General features: G+C 40.7%; 1 protein-coding gene across 2 annotated transcripts; it reads left to right on the forward strand.

Annotated features, from left to right (window-relative positions):
• The first annotated feature begins 458 nt into the window (after window positions 1-458).
• Window positions 459-14,835, forward strand: LOC131128458 (neuronal calcium sensor 1). 2 transcript variants are annotated; one of them, XM_058071333.1, is made up of 10 exons: window positions 459-681; window positions 1,195-1,304; window positions 2,765-2,895; window positions 5,132-5,398; window positions 6,348-6,372; window positions 9,153-9,291; window positions 11,262-11,340; window positions 12,415-12,503; window positions 12,590-12,667; window positions 13,094-14,835. In XM_058071333.1, exons 4-10 carry the CDS (start codon window positions 5,308-5,310, stop codon window positions 13,190-13,192), a joined length of 600 nt encoding a protein of 199 aa, XP_057927316.1. In that variant the 5' UTR covers window positions 459-681; window positions 1,195-1,304; window positions 2,765-2,895; window positions 5,132-5,307; the 3' UTR covers window positions 13,193-14,835. The 2 variants fall into 2 exon arrangements, with proteins under 2 accessions (XP_057927316.1, XP_057927317.1); XM_058071334.1 differs by lacking the exon at window positions 5,132-5,398 and having other exon boundaries at window positions 476-681; window positions 13,094-14,830.
• The last annotated feature ends 343 nt before the right edge of the window (window positions 14,836-15,178 follow it).

Consider the following 15,178-nt stretch of genomic DNA (forward strand, 5'->3'; position numbering starts at 1 on the left):
GTTTGTAAAAAAAAAAAAAAAACAACTAAAAAACTCTGAGCCGTTTTGATATTTTGAATTTTTGCAAACAAGGTAAACTGAACCAATGTACAGTAGATATGCTAATGAGATATATATCTGTTTTTTGTTTATTTTTATAAAGTGTAAAATGAGCTATGGGTCGCATTTTGTTTAACTATGTAGTATGCATTTTGCTAATGCACAGTACAGGATCGAACCTGGAGACCCTATGCTGAAACAGGCTCACAACCACTGCTTTTTTTTAAAACAATTTGGGGGTTAGAGCAATTTTTAAGGTGGCTTTTAACCGTGACTGTGTGGGTGGCCATCTGCCTCAACCAGATAGTACTGTGTACCATATTGAGCACATGATCCACCAACAACATTAGAAAAAGGTGCAATCAGAAGTCCTTGCATCAAATCCCCTGCTTCTATGCTATACAAACTCAGTGTAACATTGGCCACTGAGGGATGGTCAAAGAGAGTAAAGGTGGTTTTAGTGTGAAAAACAGTGAGCTAGAGTGTTGAGAGTGACTAATGTGTGCGCACTGAGGCCAGCAGCCACACACGTCACTCCCTGTCGGTGGCAGCACAACACGCGGCTATGCGCTCGGGTGGAACACTTCATCTCTGTTCGCTTTTTGGCTGACTGGACGGCGACTTTCCGCTGCTGTACATCAGGTAAAAGCTTCGATATGTATAAAAGCCTGTTTTTAATCCTCCCCCTTGTGTGTTTTGTGACTTGTTTTGGGTGGCTAGTAGCTTGCACTGCGTTTTAGTACCAAACGTCGCGAGCTAGCAAGACATACAGTAGCCGTCGTACTGTCGCCATAAACTGTGTGTTGCTATGGCATTGCCAGGCAACATCCAACCTGACAATATCGGGATTGTTTTGTGCCGTAACATATATATTAAAAAAATGGCTGATATTCGCTTGATCTTAGTCGTTCATTCATTCCACCTGAATATAACTGCACTCGTATGACTTTCTCTCTTGCCACCTGTTTCTGTGAAGACGTAGAGTTTTAAACGCGACTGATTTAGTTTTACTGCAGGGTACTTTCAGCAGCTGCAGTTTTTTTAAAGGGTTTTTCCAATCTGTTTTTTTTTTCTCTGGTTTTAGCTGACCATGCTACTCATTTCAACTGCATCACCACAACTTACAACTGCTCTCTTGTGTGTTCATGCTCACAGCAATAACCTGCAGCACAGGATTTGAGAAGACTCAAGATGGTCATTTTATGCCTGGCATTCCACAGCAGGACATCACTTACCGTGGACACATGTGGATGTTTGCAGTGAAGGTGCCTACACACTGTACAGTACTTTTATGGTGTTCACAGTTTTGTCAGTTTTGTTAATGAAGTGTCACTCCTTGAGTATGGTTAGTTTTGTTTGACTGTGAATGCAGTCCACGAGCAAAAGAACTGGACAGAACAGTGGACTCTAGTCCTGAGCAGTGTTGGGAGGAACAGCGTTAAAAAAAGCGGTGTGACTATTGAAATTATTGTTTTCCAGTAACATTAATGTCATTAATTACAATTTATAATGTTACATCACTGTGACATGATTGTTATGCACTGATATCAACATCAAAGATCTGTATCAATGATGTTGCTTCAGTTGCCATTGTTCACTACTGCTAGTCAACAAGAGTTTTATTTACTCACTCTCAGGGAAACACTGCTCCCGAATTTTGGTAGAAAATTGCAAGTTAAGAGCTCAGCCCTTTGCCATAACGGCACAATTGAAAGTCACAAAAAGTAACGCAATGATTACTTTTTTAAAGGAGTAATTTCACTACTAATTCAGTTCTGTCATCCCTTGCAACCTGACAAGCTGGGTTTAGTGGTGTGATAGGTTAGTTTTACTGTACTGAAGATGTAATGTTGCAATAATCTGGACCAGAGTATGGGACTTGAAGTAGAACTACACACCTGTGTGGCTGCAGTCGGGTGTCAGTGCATGCTAACACTGGAACAGAGAAATTGCATTATTCCTAATTTCCTATCTGCTGAAGGAAGAGAGGAGGGAATCACCCTACCATGCTATCTTGAGGCCAGGAATGAGGGATAATTATGAGTCAGAATGGAGGAGGAGAGAACTGTCGCTCTTCAAATCTGCTTAAGCTTTCAAGACAACTCGCATGCTTATTTTTAGAACCAGGACAAATAGTGGACCACTCCATACAAACCTAGCTTCTTCTTGCTTTTTTGTAAATCATTACTAAATTCTTATTTCTTTGGAGAAATCACAGTTGAGTGCAAAGTGCATAAGGCAAGCACTCTCTGTTGATTGTGTTTGTTTACATTAGTCCTTATCTCAGCTGTCAAGAGTGTTGGGGGATTTTGGGTCTTCTCAACAGAAACTTATCCAGAGCAATAGAGATAGTGATGGGAAAGGACGGAGTGGGAAGAACAGAGACTGTGAAGGAGGGAGCATGCTTCACTCACCCGTCGAGTGGTGACTTTTGCATCCAAGGACGATAGTTGCAACACATCCAAGCACCACTCTTCTCCCACGGACTGCTGTGAAGAAATCAGGCACTCCATGCTCTTACAGACTGTACAGTCTGACAGACCCTCATTTACAGTAACCCTTGGCTCCATTCAGAGTGTAGTGAGCTAGATTGGCACTGATCTCAATCTGTTTGGATGAAAGCTGTACTTATTAATCTGCATCCAAATAATGTGGGCTTCTTAAATCTACTGTTGTTATTACATCGGTATTAACTGGCCTCTGATTGTATATGTTTCTGGCTCAGGAGGAGACTGAAGGTGAGGTGAGGCAATAAGAGGTGGATTTGGAGGTGTGGATGAGAGCTGAACATCATGGGTAAATCCAACAGCAAGCTCAAGCCAGAGGTGGTGGAGGAGTTGACAAGGAAAACCTACTGTGAGTATATGTATTCTTGGTGTTTTTCCCCGCTGATTTTAGTGAGCAAATCCTGCAGAAATGTTTAACAGCAATGGCAGCTTGGAGAACACATTGTTACCGCTTCTTTTCACATCCTATTTTCCACTCCGAATGTGCAGCAAATTGTTTTTCCCACTGCTTCTATTACCACTGGAAGAATGGCACTAACTAGATTCTCGCTGGGAAAGCTTTCTGTTTGATCTTGGACAAACTGTAATTAGGTAAGGTCAGACCCCATGTTGTAATCAGCATCTTTTCATCATGTTGTAAACATTCATGAATATGGAGCTACTGGTTTTGCCAGATTATACATGCAAGTCATTAAACTTTTTGTACTTATCAGTAATTGTATTTGTACAGAAAAAAAATATCATAAAACCTTACATAAAACAGATCTGAGATAAATTATTTCTAAAGGGAGAGAAGCGTTTGACCACACTATGGGGCATTCACATGTTTTTTTCAGTTGCTTTCAACCTTTGCTACATTAACATTCCCCCCTTGGTTTTCAATCAGTTTGATAATCACCTGCATGGTGTCTACTGGGAAGACACCCTACTTGTGTGTTATTTCTGGAGCACAGCAATGTCATTATAGATATCATTATTGTCATTTGAGCAATGAAATGTGCAGATGTTAGTGGGTGGGAGTTGACATCCATTGGCTGCTTAATGGCAGTGTTATTTTCATGGTGGCACGCTCCACAGCAGAGGGGAGGAAGGTTGCTGCAGCAGCAATTGGAGGAAGATGATGCTTCGTGCTTGGTTGGCCTACTCGCTGCTGTTCTTTTTGCTCTCTCTCAATCATTCTCTCTTGCTCCATACCCTAATTGCCCTCTTTGAGTAGGGAAGGGAATGGTGTAATTAGAACCGTGTCTGGTTAGCATCGCTGAGAGGAGAACCCAGCTGTTCTCCGGATTCGTCTTCCTTCTTCTCTTGACTTGAGACTCCCATCAATCTTACGTCACTTCATCCAGTTGCCTCTTATTCCTCCAAACCCATGAGAAGCTTTGTCTGCTGTTTTAGTCACCACTTTTCTTTGGTTTTTGACAGATTGGGGACTTAGGAAATTTCTCTAAGTGCCTCTTTGTTCCTTGGCGAAAAGAGGGAGGGTGATTTTTTTTCCGCAAAATAATAGCTTGTGTTGACAGAAATCCAACCAAAGCCTATCCAGCAATGAAAGCTGTCAAATTTGTTAGATAGATGCAGCGACATCTTTATGAATGACACATAAAGACATTCATTGCAACCCCCATCATGAGAAGACAAGTGTACAACAGCATTTAAAGAGAGACTAGAATACAATAGAATTTCCAACAAGTGCTCAGCCTAGCATCACATGGAAACACCAGCAGTCATATTAAAATGTCTCCAGGGTGGAGGCTTGGCCCATCTAAGAGCGTGATGATTCTTCTGTGTTGTCAAAGCCATAAAGAGGCTCAAACTGACAAGAGTGCAAGCGGGAAGGGTTCTAGCAGACCCTCCAGGGCCAACCGGCCAAGCGAGCCCTGTGCTTTCCTGCATGGACAGATCGCATTATTACCCATAGCCTCTGACTCAGTTATATAACATTTCTTTTTAAAAATAAGCCATGGTGAACTCCCATTCCATTGGTGACTACATTGACTTTGAGGCCAATTTAATGGTAGTTTAGCTTGGCTGACAGTCATGAGATTGACTGTGACATTCAGTGCCAGGGGCGATGTGAATGCTCTTTAGGTGAATTGTACAGGTGAAAGCTATCTGTCTCCTTCTTGATGGCCTTTGTCCAAGAAGCAATCACAAACAGTACCATTGTATGCTTGTATGTGGTTTTCAATCCTTTCTATTTCTACAGGTGATTTAAAAACAAACACTAAAATGGCATTTACCACTTTTTTCCCTGCTACTCTGGATGCACCTTTGCAGTAAGCATGACAATGACCTTCTTTATATCTAAACACAAGAACAGAATAATTTGCCTACTAACCATATGCTGAAGTATGTTGGTAAATCTCCATCAGGACAGCATTGTAGCACTCTTGTGTTAAAGGAGACCTATTATACTAATTTTTTGGCCCTTTGTATCGAGTTGTGGACTCCTATAGAGCAGCTACACACAACAACCAGCTCACAAAGCTTTATAGTTCTTTCAGAATCTGCACTATTTTGGCTGTATTTCTTTGGATTCCATGCCTCCCGCGAAAACGGTCTGTTTTCATGTATTCCACCCACAGCCCTCCTCCAGGCACGCCTACATCGCTGTGGTTGGCCACACTCCTGAGTGCTTAGAAAGACAGACGATCTTGTTCCGCTATCTGCGAGCCCAACTTTATAGGAGTTGATAAACGGTATAGAAGTTGATAATAAACGCTATTTATCATTAAAATGTCCGCTTTTAACGTACAGTCATATGTGTTGGATCCTGAATCCGATCCAGAAGTACAGACTGGATTGTCCAAAGTTTCTCAAGAAAACAGGTTACTTCACGACGTCTCTCCATGGTAAGCATTTTAGCATTAGGTTTTCTACAGCATTGGCAAGGTCAAATGTGGTCGTTACACATTTTTGGGGGCCTTTTGCTCCATGACTTAGACAAAATAAACACAGTTAGGACACTGTTACTTACTGCTTGCTCTTCTGACACTTCGACACAACCAAGTGACGTTGGAAAGGTGTAGGGCTTCAGAAAGTTTGTCAGCAAGTCCACCTGCATAGTGGCCCATATTCACAAAACAGTCCAGTGAGAAATGCCGTTGACAGATTGAAATTAATTTCTTTTGCTGGTAGGATATTAGGAACTCCAATCACTTGTGCCTGATGGTGGCGGCTTTCGGAATTGTAAACAAACAAGGCTTTCCCTTACACCTAAAGAAACATGTTAGCCATTGCTAGCAACGTAAACAGAGAAGCAGAGCTTTGGGGGCGGCGGGTGAAGCAGAGCTTGAGTGAGGGCAGAGGATTATCTGGCCGACAGCCACGCCCATAAGGGAGCCCGCTCCTCTGTGACAGGAACGGGAACTATTTTGCAGCACCCTCTGAAACCGAGCGTTTTGAGCTATCCCAACATTTTTTCAAGGCTCGCTTTCAGATGCACAAGCCTCATTATGTGAAACTTTGCCATTGTTTAACACGAGAATGCAGCATTCTAACTACATTTATAGGTCAGAAAAGTGGAAAAAGCAGAATAGGTCCCATTTGGTTGCATTTGGTCTGAATAAATTGTTATTCTTTCTTCATTATGTCTGATACTATTAAAGAATCTATAAATTCCCTGCTTAAGATAACCTGGCTGCTAGCTATGTTCACTGAGGTGCATGTGGCCACATTTTTACTGCCCAAACGACTGAGCCAAGATAATTAATGATGTCATCAATTTCCTCCCTTGTAGAAAACACCTTTTTAAAGAAAGTTTAACTGCAATGTAACTGCCACTTTGTATTTCTCTTGCAGTTACAGAGAAAGAAGTGCAACAGTGGTAAGTGTGAGATTTAATTTGGCATTATGTGATCCTCTTACTTTGTTACTTTGGAGAATAAGACAATAAAATATCAAGGGAATGTTGATTGGGAGCCATGTCAGCCACAATATTCAGATATTATGTTGGCTTCTTGGCAGCAGTACAGAACCGGTCAACGTCATCGCTCTCAGAAAGTATTTTTATGCTCGTCCACACAGCTATGATGAGGCACCGTTGTCAGATTTTCCTACTCTGGGAGTTAAAAAAAAAGAACCTGTTTCAGAGGACCCAGAACGGCATTGCCGTGTATATGAAAGGCCGCAACACTAAAATACTTTTCGACCATTTCGACCTGAAAATGTTCTCACGTGGACAGGCCCTTTGTTATATTTTGCCCAAAATGTGGCCTTAAAAACCAAGATTTACTGATTTGTGTCCATTTGTAACACTAATGTGTTCTTCAACTACCTTTTTGCTCTGTTTGGATAAGACCCCTGATATGGGAAGAATGTCTGGGGTCTAAGGAAATTGGACTTTCTTACACTAAATGACTGCCGTACTCTAGACTCTACGAATTATTCCTTCCTGTACTGTTTTCTACCTGCTGTTTTGCCTGATCAGAGCCAACATTATGAGTACACAGATAATCATGACACACATTTATGTGGAAGTGACACTCCAGACCAGTAGAAGTCACACAACAGTGGTGAGAGTCATTATTACGTTTGAAGTGTGAATTTCTAAATGTGATTGTGAAGGCACGATCTGACAGCCGCGGGCACTCGGCTAGCAAACGTTGCACCTTCATTACAGAAAAGATTCAAGTATGAGTGCAATCATGTCTCTTGTTTGTTGAATGCTGATTCTGCTATGCTACTGTTTTGGGGAAAATGAAAAAACAAAGAATAGTACATCTAATAAAAGGAAGCACAGTCATAAAGCCATCATTCGTAGGTTATCTTGTACCCTGCCAAAAATTGCCTTTAGTGTGAAGGCATCGGATACCTCACCCCCCCCGCCCCAAAAAAAAAAAAAAAAAAATCATTATTCTTTTAAGACCTCAGGATATAAATGTGCTAACAGTGTTGAAGCGCTTTAAGCGCCTTTGAGTGGAGGAATAAAAGACCCATACCATATATCCAACCTATATGCCACAATTTTTTACTAGTTAATCATGTATTGCTCATGCACATCACTTCCTGGATGCATTGCATTCACATTTTTTTGGTAATATGAACAATCACATAAAAGATTGGATTTTTGCCAAAAAAAATCTCAATTGGCGTCATACCCTACAGTGTGAACGTAGCCCAATGTGTCTAGTCTCTGACCTCTCTGGTCATTAAAAGCCAGTTAGCATCACGCTCATGTTTGTATGAGTCGTCACTTGGAGATTAGCAGGCATTGACAGGACTGACTGTGAGGAATGAGAGAGAATTTTACCAGGGGAACTGCCAGATGGCGTGTAATTAGAGCACATGCACCGACACAGTTATCAAATTTAGTTATCAAAATGCATGTGTTGCACATTAAATTGTAATGTGCTTTCTAATTCTTCATAAAAGAGGTATAATTAATATGCATGAAACAAAAAAATTGTGATATGAATCGAATCGTTATTAATACAAATTGTTACACCCCTAATTAATAGGTAGATAGCTAATACACTTATTCCTATTTTATATCATACAGTGCAATCCAATATATAAATATGTGAAATCTCCTCTATGAGTCATTGTGAATTACGGAATAATATTGTGCACTCCTGCTGCTTAAAATGACCGCCCTAATGTATGCACCAGTGTTTTCTATCATTGCAAACTTTATTTTGCTTGCCAGATATAATATTACATCGTTGGGTATTAAAGCTGAGGAGGTATTAAAGCCAAAGGATTTCAGGTAAAGCGCCTTGGCCTTGAAATATGATATGTATTATATATGCTGCACTGTGAATCCCAATTTGGTTGTATTCTGCACAATAGTGAGACATGCTTTCATCCTCTCACATTTCAGCAGATAATTTAGATGTGAAAATGGCATGGGTCTCGCTCTTATAGCAGCAATCCTTGCAGCGCTTCCCTCATGTCGTTGACTGCACGGTGTTTGCTTCATTATCTCCAGAGCAGATTAAGAGTAGTTTCATAGAAGTGTGGAGCCAACAGATGTACTCAACATCAGAGCACTCCACCAGTACTGCTCCCCTGTGAGAACTTGGGCTAGTTTTGCTGGTGATCAAAAGCAAATGCTGACTTGAATTGATTCTATAACAAGTGTGCGTGTTATCACTGTCCTTTATTCTATCATGGTTTAGGCCACCACTATCTTGCATGCTCCTTATTGTCATTCATTAGTACTTATTCGGACTGCCTTTTTGCCTTTTTTCTTTACAAGGAAGCTGCCCACCTATGAGTGAGTGCACTGGAAATTGCTTATGAATAATGTCTATATTTAGTCTGATAGCCGTTAAGTCAATCTCCAGATACAGTATTTTGTTTCTAGGGGCGAAAGGGCAGCATACGTACGTATATGTCAGCAGTACATATTATCAAAGAAGACAAGAGAGTAATTTGATCAGAGCTAAATCACACTGGGATTGCTATTGGATTAAGGTGGTTGTCTTATCTGTGAATGAGACAAATGAGACAAAATTTGCACTCCACCTTTTTCATTAAACACATCTCTACAATGTGTCTAGTGCAGAAGTGAGGAGTTTATCATGATTGTGTTACCCTATCGTCTTAATTCTACTTTCCCTTTTAATGTGATGTGTATTTTACATGTGTTCGTTTTCCCGACAGGTACAAAGGCTTCATCAAAGATTGTCCCAGTGGGCAGCTGGATTCTGTGGGCTTTCAGAAGATATACAAGCAGTTCTTTCCTTTCGGAGATCCGACCAAGTTTGCCTCTTTTGTCTTCAATGTGTTTGATGAAAATAAGGTATGTAATGTGCATTTTCTCATTCTGAAGGAAACACAATACTAATGCTGTTTGTACTCACTCTGAATATTTAGCAACTTGTCATTCTTTTTTCATTGTCATATTGGATAAAATAAATGTCAATTGTTGCTTTCTGATCAATTTCAATTTTACACATCCTGTTTCAGATCATTCTTCATTCTGAGACAATTCAGTACTTATTAGCATCACAGCTTATAGGAGTGCGTGTTTGTGAACCCTCCTTGCCAAATCTGATTGACTTTTCCATGGAGTACCACAGAGGGGACTAAAGTATATTGCAGACATCTATGATATAATTTGTTTCATTGCAATGTAACAAGGCCTAGAATTCCCTTTGGAAGACTGACTGCCATTGACCATCTCTTCATATGCAGGTATTCCCCTGCAGGGTTAGTGGCCTTGTTTATGATGCTTTGTATCTAAGATGAGGCAGTCCCTCTGGGTGATCTTTATCTCTGTTATCTACATTAGGCATTGTTGGACAATGCATTGATCTTACTAGTTTTTATGACGTATGTAATGAGCATGTCTGCTGGAGAATGGGCTCCTACCGCACACAACTGAGAATAATGTAGACAGGAAGTGAGGCTGACTGCTTCACCAACAGGAAGATACTTTTTACTTGATTGTTTCATGCAGCGCAGTGCCACTGGATGGCTCAAGGCTACAACTCATAACTTGATGAGTTGGTCTGAATCACAGCACATCGTCATCTTTCGCCCTCTGTCCATCCCATAGTGCAGTGGTTTTGAAAACTTTTTACTTTTTAACTCCAATTTGACAGTTGAAACATTATCCAGGCGACATTTTGGTGCTTCACCGTGTTCTGGGTTGCAGGAAGGGACATCCCAGAGGATTCACAATGTACGTTGCGCATAGCACAGGTGGTTAAAATCAATGGCTATGGTGAAGGGGGGAAGCTGGAATGTAAAAAAAAAAGAGCCTGGTGACTTCATAATGCAAATTATATGTGAATTTACTCCAGGCTGCACGGCGGATGAGCGATTAGCGCGCAGGCCTCACAGCTAGGAGACCCGAGTTCAATTCCACCCTCGGCCATCTCTGTGTAGAGTTTGCATGTTCTCCCCATGCATGCGTGGGTTTTCTCCGGGTACTCCGGTTTCCTCCCACATTCCAAAAACATGCTAGGTTAATTGGCGACTCCAAATTGTCCATAGGTATGAATGTGAGTGTGAATGGTTGTTTGTCTATATGTCCAGTCCAGGGTGTACCCCGCCTCTCGCCTGAAGACAGCTGGGATAGGCTCCAGCAACCCCCGAGCCCTCGTGAGGATAAGCGGTAGAAAATGAATAAATGAATGAATTTACTCCAATCAAACTTTGGTTTGGTTTGAGGTTTACCTCCTCATTTTTCTTATTTACAGTATGCCTTTATTGCCATTTTCAAGAGACAAACCTTTTGAAATAGTAATATAAAAACTGCATATTTTCTTGAAAAAAGTAAAGGGTTCTCATGGTAACCCTGTGTCATAACACCATGCATCCCTAGGGGGGCATCCCCCAGTTTGAAAACCACTGCTACAGTGCAGTGATGCACATTACAAAACCAGGATCTACCCATAAAGTAGCACGAATAGTGCAAATTTTGAGCTGTTGTACTACTTGATGAGATTTTCCACAATGTCAGAAATGATCAAGTAGAATCATTATTGTTGAAAACACAGTGGGACGAATTTATCTCCCATCCACGGTAGTTGTGTATATGTGTAGTGTAACTTTGTAGACTGTGAGCCATTTGGCATCCATCTAACTAATGACCAGAGGTGACATATTTCTGCCTCAGGAGAGAGAGCCAGGTGCATGTAAAAAATGGCTACTCACTTGAAGCAAGCGTCTGGCCCCTTTTTGAGAAGCACGCAGCAAGGACATCTCTGAAGAAGTGGAAGTGTGAAGTGAAAGTACTCTCTTTTTCCTTCCTTGTGCCACTAGGATGGGCGCATCGAGTTCTCAGAGTTCATCCAGGCGTTGTCTGTGACGTCTCGGGGGACCTTGGATGAGAAGCTCAGATGTAAGAAGATGCACCCTCCATCACAAGTTTTGACATTTAAAGGACAGGATTTAGATTTGGCTGTAAGTGCTTTGCATATGAAACGGTACTGTTGATTTGCAAAGCACAGCAGGCTCTTGCATGCTTACAGGTAACAACTTGCTGTGTTGATCACCATTTTGAAATTTGCATAAAATCTTACCTTTATGCATTCCCACATAGTATCAGCATTTGGGAGCAAATATGAGGTGAAAGAAAAAGGGGGAAAATTCATCCATACATCCCTCTGCGCATCGTAGAAGGATAGATGGTGCGTTCAATGACCGTAAAAAAAGTAGGACAAATCGCATTAAACATTCAAAAACTGTGGGATTTCTAATTGATAGTTACAGTATTGTCATAAAATAATATTTACTGTAATATAAATGTTAATTTCTATGTATTTTTATGTGTTTTAAAAGAATAATGAAATTACACTGAGTTTGCAATTTGGATTAAATGTTTTATGACTATTGCCTTATTGCCACTATTTTAGGTATTTTCATTTGTACATTCCATGAAGGAAAGGTGCATTGAGGCACATGTTTCATAATAATTGTTTCTGAATATTCCTAAAAAGGCATTTTTACTCACAAACATTAAACAAAACCAGTATCATAAATAAATATTATTTTGAGCTGACACAAATTAACAGTGTTGGTTTCACTCGTTCACATTTTGTATTAGCTGAACGTTTGTGGCCGAGTTTAAGAGCTAATATGCTAATACTATAGAAAAATAGTAATACAAAAATATGCTTGCTGACAGTATTGTTTTAAATAATGGCCCATAGTTCCGAAATTGCTATCCTTTTACATAAAATTTGATGTAATTATCATTGTAGTTGCAAATTGAATCGTTTACCACTACTTGGACAAAATGCGGTTAATTGCGATCAATTATTTTAATCGATTGACAGCCCTTTTAAATAATAATTTCAATTTTTTTTAATTTGCAGGGCTGTGCATATTTAATTGCCAGGGGGTGGGGATCCGCCATAGTGATCATAACAGCTTCGGAAAGTACTTCTATACTTTAATGCTTTTCTCTTTTCAGGGGCGTTCAAGCTGTATGACCTTGATAATGATGGCTACATCACCCGTGATGAGATGTTGAACATAGTAGATGCCATTTATCAGATGGTGGTAAGTGTTCCATTGGTGAGGATTGACTGTGCTTAGATGAGGTTGCCTTTGAAATAGTAAGTTTAATACTGTAGGTGGTATTTTAGGGAAACACTGTGGAGCTTCCAGAAGAAGAAAACACACCAGAAAAGCGAGTGGACCGCATTTTTGCAATGATGGACAAGGTCAGTGTTGAGTTGTGCTTTGTGTATCCTGGAGTATGTCTTGTTTACCACTAAAATAATGTACTGTGGCCGCTACCTCCAGAGAGATTTGAGATGGACAGTGTTAAATTTAGAACTGCAAGCTGTATCTACCACAGTGTCATTCATACTGTCAACATTATATCGTACCCTCAGTGCCAATGCCCACTCTTCGAGCTTCAGTGAAAGATGAGGCCTGCATGGGCGTGTCCAGTGCTTTAGACAAGCTCTGCAGCAGAGCAGCACTTGGCAATTTGTGTCAGCACTCTGGCTAAAATCCAAATGTGCCAAGCCAACATCAGCACTGATGCCTCAATGCAGTCTCCAAAACCTCCTTTGCCCCCTGCTGGTAATACTGTGTGACTGCATCAGCAGCCCTCAGTTTCTTTCTGTTCTCTGTTCCTCCAGAATGCAGACGGGAAGCTAACTCTGCAGGAATTTCAGGAGGGCTCCAAAGCTGACCCATCTATTGTTCAAGCATTGTCTCTTTATGACGGGTTAGTTTAGGAATGTAAGGTGAGTGGAGTATTCATGCACGAGCTACCAGCATACATACAGTAGATGTATGGGGAAAGCTCCAACACACATTGTGCTATTTTCGAGCACAAATCTTGCCATCCACGTGTCATCTGAGCAAATAAAAAAAAAAGAAAAAAAATCAGTGAATGGCCAGAATCCAAAGCAAAGCAGCTGCTTTCTGCTCCCAGTTTGTTCTTATGAATTATTCAAGCGACCCACTTGTTTGCTGGCAATCAAATGGTCTTGCAGTGCCGAGTGAAGAGGAAGACAAGCCTTTCGACTCTCTCACCGCCTCATGTAATCCACCAGCCGCTGCCAATTGTTGCTGACATTGTGCTCAGCGTTTTGTCAACTGTGAAGTGAGCTTGTGAATGCATATTTTCAACACACTGTTGCACCATTGAAGTGATTACCGTGCATGGTCTGAGTACAGACAGTTTTTCTATGATGATCATTCTCCTAACTCCTTAACTCGGATCTAGTTGAGCATCTGAAACACACAAATCCATGCAGCATCACACGAATAAGTTGATGAAACCAGACGCCCATCCAGGAGTAGACTGACAACATTTGGACAAAGTTTCAATCAGCAGACATTTGTTAAGATTTCACCTAAGGATTGTGGATCATCCGTATCTTCTGATGCCATTCAAACATGGCAGCAAAGCGCTCCATCAAGTTAATGTGCTTCTGTTGCCGCTGTATGTTGTCCTTGCAAGTATCACAGCCTTCTTGCTTTCCTTACCGAGAGACTAAGGAGAGGAATTATTTCCAGACTTTTCGCATGAAGAACCAAGGAACTGTGCTATCGACACTATATGACACCGGAATTGAACATAGAAAAGTGTGTTGCGTTGTTTTCAAATGAGCAAAATCTGAACATTACAAAGAAGTGTATTGTTAAATGTAAATATTATGCTTATTTATTTCCTGCATTGCTGTATTCAAGGGATTCTACTCTCTTAAAAATGGAATGAAGTTTTATTTTTATCAAAGTTGTTGAAATGTTTTGCACTGCATTTTTCACTACTATTGTGGGATTGTTTTGCTCTCACGGTACGAGTTTCTTCTTGAGAGAATAGTTTTTATTTGTGTAGAAGGAGCACCGAGTTTTATATGGATTATTTTACTATGTTTGCTGCCTGTGAATCCTATTGTGTTTTCACTTCCCTTTGAGCACAAGTGTGTGTATAGTGCCCTGGCCAAGCAACGCCACCAATCGTCACAGTTTACATATTAATTGAGGCTCATTATTTATTTGGAGAGCGTCACAATGCACCCTCAGCTAACACACAAACAAACACACCATTTCTGGTTGTAACGCTTTTGCGAGCGACTATTGTTAACTCTATATTTGCCCTACCATGTGAGGCTAGAATATGCGATGATGCCGTCTAAGCAGCTACAAGTTTGAGCAGTGTAACAGATTTTATGCCTTATGCAAATGATCATGTATTAATGACAAATGCAATTTACCCGTCAACTATCAGTATGAGAGCACAGAATAAAATGCATTTACGTGGCTTTGCGGCCCATTGTTTTTTTATGACCTCGTATTTTAACTGCATTGTGATGTCTGGAATTTTCACTATCTTGGAACCTGCCACTGAATGTATAATGAAGTGAATTAAGTGTTGCTTTAGTGTGGTTGCATTTGTGGGTTGTGTTGTGTGACTCTTATCTGGGCCTGCTTGGACTTGCCTTTTTTTTTTCCTTCTGGCTGACTTTTAGATGTACTCTTGATTGATTTTAGACTATTCTTAAAGGAGTATGGACTGGCATCCTGTAAAGTTACTGCTCCATTCATTACATCTGAATGTGGGCTATGTGTAAAATGATATTGGTGCCAGTTGAATGTAGGTGCCTATTTATAAGAAGGAAGCTGAGACAATGTTTACAGCATGTGCACCAAGCTGTCCAAAGTGTCGTCTCTGGGAGCAAATTGAATTGGAGGTGGAATGTTGAATCGGGTTA

The sequence above is a fragment of the Doryrhamphus excisus genome, chromosome 4, assembly GCF_030265055.1.
Source record: "Doryrhamphus excisus isolate RoL2022-K1 chromosome 4, RoL_Dexc_1.0, whole genome shotgun sequence".
In the NCBI taxonomy this organism is placed as follows: Eukaryota; Metazoa; Chordata; class Actinopteri; order Syngnathiformes; family Syngnathidae; genus Doryrhamphus; species Doryrhamphus excisus.

Coding starts and splice junctions, on each gene's coding strand:
- LOC131128458 (XM_058071333.1), top strand. CDS start 5,308: ATGTGTTGGATCCTGAATCCGATCCAGAAGTACAGACTGGATTGTCCA. Junction 12,504..12,589: donor ATGCCATTTATCAGATGGTG/GTAAGTGTTCCA, acceptor GTGGTATTTTAG/GGAAACACTGTGGAGCTTCC. Junction 12,668..13,093: donor TTTTTGCAATGATGGACAAG/GTCAGTGTTGAG, acceptor CTGTTCCTCCAG/AATGCAGACGGGAAGCTAAC.